Source organism: Verticillium alfalfae, genomic scaffold (assembly GCF_000150825.1).
Source record: "Verticillium alfalfae VaMs.102 supercont1.1 genomic scaffold, whole genome shotgun sequence".
Classification (NCBI taxonomy): domain Eukaryota; kingdom Fungi; phylum Ascomycota; class Sordariomycetes; order Glomerellales; family Plectosphaerellaceae; genus Verticillium; species Verticillium alfalfae.
The window spans coordinates 2,870,718-2,873,912 of NW_003315038.1; the positions used below are offsets into that span (position 1 = coordinate 2,870,718).

The 3,195-nt window shown below is 58.5% G+C and overlaps 3 protein-coding genes across 3 annotated transcripts; 2 read left to right on the top strand and 1 right to left on the bottom strand.

Annotated features, from left to right (window-relative positions):
- Positions 1-40: 40 nt before the first annotated feature.
- On the top strand, positions 41-346 carry VDBG_00876 (predicted protein; the record flags this gene model as incomplete). The annotated part of the gene is made up of 1 exon (XM_003009147.1): positions 41-346. The coding sequence occupies one exon, from the start codon at positions 41-43 to the stop codon at positions 344-346; it is 306 nt and encodes a 101-aa protein (XP_003009193.1).
- A 264-nt stretch (positions 347-610) lies between these two features.
- On the bottom strand, positions 611-1,021 carry VDBG_00877 (predicted protein; the record flags this gene model as incomplete). Its single annotated transcript, XM_003009148.1, has 1 exon — positions 611-1,021. The coding sequence occupies one exon, from the start codon at positions 1,019-1,021 to the stop codon at positions 611-613; it is 411 nt and encodes a 136-aa protein (XP_003009194.1).
- A 995-nt stretch (positions 1,022-2,016) lies between these two features.
- Positions 2,017-2,961, top strand: VDBG_00878 (AFG1; the record flags this gene model as incomplete). The annotated part of the gene is made up of 2 exons (XM_003009149.1): positions 2,017-2,275; positions 2,507-2,961. The coding sequence occupies 2 exons, from the start codon at positions 2,017-2,019 to the stop codon at positions 2,959-2,961; spliced, it is 714 nt and encodes a 237-aa protein (XP_003009195.1).
- Between the last annotated feature and the right edge of the window lie 234 nt (positions 2,962-3,195).

Consider the following 3,195-nt stretch of genomic DNA (forward strand, 5'->3'; position numbering starts at 1 on the left):
AGCCATCTTCTTCTACTGCAGCCAGGGGCAGCACTGTGCCATGGGCATGGTGGGGGTGGTGAACCCGACGATCAACCAGACACTCCTGGCGTATACCCAGAACGCCGTGGGGCGGAACTCGTCTTCACCCGCCGAGGCGTTTGGGGGCGAGCTCGGGACGGCTTCGTCTGAGAAGGACACGGCTGGCCACAGCTCCGGGGAGGAGGCAATCCCCTCGGGCGGGGCAGAATCGACTGGTGGGAGCGCGCGTGAGGGCAGCAACAGCTTGGCCAGCTCGGTTCACTGCTCTGGGATGAGTGCTCTTGGGTCTCTCGGGGTGGCGTTGCTCTTGGCGGGCAGCGTCTAACGTGTCTTCTCCTGAGAGGACTCTGCAGTGGTCCCTTCACTTATGAAAAGCTGCGCGTCACAGTGTGGCAGATGGACAGCGGATGGAAAGCATCATGTCTCTCATATCATCTGGACGTATTCGTGGGTGATGATACCATGTGTGATGATACGAATTATGCCTCTTGCTTCTGAATTGAGGCCCTCATGAAACATCCGAGCCTGGCCGAACCTGACCATTATCCTGCCTCCACCACGTCGACAACCCATAGAGGCCCGTTCCATACTAGAGTAGAGCTGAGAAGCGACTGGCTTGAATCGACAGAGCGAGGGGCGCATTCACGGCCCAGGATTCCACGACGTGGTATTCGCGAAAAGTGGCGAGTATGAGATACCAAAAGCACGCGCATAGCAAGTCCAGACAGGCCATTTGGGGTCCGAATGGGCTGTGGTAGCATAATTTGGCGTAGCAGATGGCGGCGATACCGAAAAGCATGGTCCAGTCGCCATGATCAGCCTCCCCTGTTGACATGGAGTCGAGGACGGCAGGGCGCATCATGATGACCATGCTGGAAAGAACCATCTGGACCAGCCGAACGATGCCGATGGTGGCGCATGGCCGGGCAGCGCCAGAGTAGTGGTGATGGACACTTTGGCGGGTCGACTCGCTCCTGGTGTTCTCAAAGGGCTGCTGCATGTTGAGTATTGTATTTGTGTCTGGCATGTGTGGTGGGTTATGTCTGGGAAGTATGATTTCTCGAATATCTGGTTGGGGAGTACTTGTCATTGACTACGACTCTGAAATACGTGATGAAATACGTGATAGTGGTGTAAAATTTATAGTGACATAGTTTTAGCTATCTGCCTCATGTATCGAACTCTGGCACTGCATCACTGACGCCTCAGGCAGGGTTGTCGTCAGCTTCGCCATCAGGCCAAGGTGACGGGGATTTCGTGGTGTGATGCGGGGCGGGGGAGTGAAGTGGTCATGCCACTGGTGAACGGATATGCCAGCAGTGAATGGGAGGGGACTGGACTGGTGCTGGGGTGAATTGCCTTGATGCGCATGACACGAAGTTCGAGAGTCATTCAAGCATACTGTTCTAAACCCTATCGCCTGCTGTCAGTTGCGTCGATGATTGGAGGTGTTTGTGTGAATTGGACAATGATACTGCTGGAGAGCAGGACTGGGATTCGAGACATTTCTGAATAAAGGTGAATGATAGTATAGCAAAGAGAAAGTCAAGCTGCACAGAAAGCCCAGATCAGAGGATCTAGCTCCCTTTCGCCTCAATGTTCATAGTATCACGACAACACAGGTTTGCTGGGAGCATCTCGCTGCCCCTCCAGCTCGGCTTACCTAAGGCAACCGAAGACTAAGGTATATCGGCATTGTTCGGCATTCGGACAACGGGTGCTCACGTCACTTGGCGGGCGCTGACCCTGACCCTGACCCAGACGAAGACTGGTGTTCGCGTGCCCCCGTCGGTGCCAGAACTTGCGTCCGATCGTATCGACCCGGCCACGACCGAAATTCTCGCCCTCCATTGGTTTGAGGTTGCATCACGCTTTCTGCATACGTCTCATGAACAGCCGCGACAGCATAGCCGCGACAGCATAGCCCTTCTCGTTTGCTTTGATTCCGCCTCGGAGAACAGTTGCTTCGACGTTTGCATGTTATAGACCGCGACGATGCGCCCTTGCGCCGCCTCTGCCCCGCTTCGCAGCCTTCGACTCAACGCGCCTCGTCGCATCGTGTTGCCGAGGCAGGGTCGAGGTCGCACGCTATGCACGACGTGCCTCTGTCGACCGAGCCAGACGTCTGAAGCGCGAGCGACGACGAGCCAGGGGCATGTCGCTGCACCGCGCCTGCACGCGGCGCCTCGATCCTCTCGAGAGCACGTGGTGAAGAGATGGGCCTCGACGGTCGCGGCGGCGAATACCAAGAATGGTAAGGGCGACGCCAGCAGAGCAGCACAGAGGCGAAACCCCGTGGCAGACCGAGCCAGCTGACATGGCGCAGTGCGAAAACCACAATCGAGGGCCGTTGCAAGAGTACGACCACCGCGTCGAGGACTGGCGCCCTACGAAACGACGAGCATCAGAGGGGGTGAGCAAGGTCCAGCAGCACCAGCTGCCGAGACTGCCGCCATGGCCGCAGCTGACTGATCCCGTGTCCCAGGCATCATCGAGAGCCTGCAGCATCTCCACGACGAACTGGCAAACTACGCGGCGCCGGCCGTCGAACACCCCGACCTCGCGTCCCTCACGCCCTCCAAGTCCCTCTTCGGGTCCCTCTTCGGCGGAGGCAAGCCGGGCAGGGCCACGATCGGCGCGATCCCCAGCAACCTGCCTCGCGGCCTCTACCTCTACGGCGATGTCGGCAGCGGCAAGACCATGCTGATGGACCTCTTCTACGACACGCTGCCGCCGTCGGTCAAGTCCAAGACGCGCATTCACTTTCACAACTTCATGCAGGACATCCACAAGCGGCTCCACAAGATGAAGCTCGAGCACGGCAACGATGTCGACGCCGTGCCCTTCATCGCCGCCGACATTGCCGAGCAGGGCAACGTGCTCTGCTTCGACGAGTTCCAGTGCACTGACGTCGCCGACGCCATGATCCTGCGACGGTGAGAGAGAACAACGACGCCAGCCGGGGCCCTCCCTTTCTTTCTGCGTTCACTGACACGGTCCTCGACAGGCTCCTCGAATCGCTCATGTCGCACGGCGTCGTGCTCGTGACGACGTCCAACCGCCACCCCGACGAGCTCTACAAGAACGGCATCCAGCGCGAATCCTTCCTCCCGGCGATCCAGGCTGTTGAAGAACCGGCTGCACGTCATCAACCTCGACTCGCCGACCGACTAC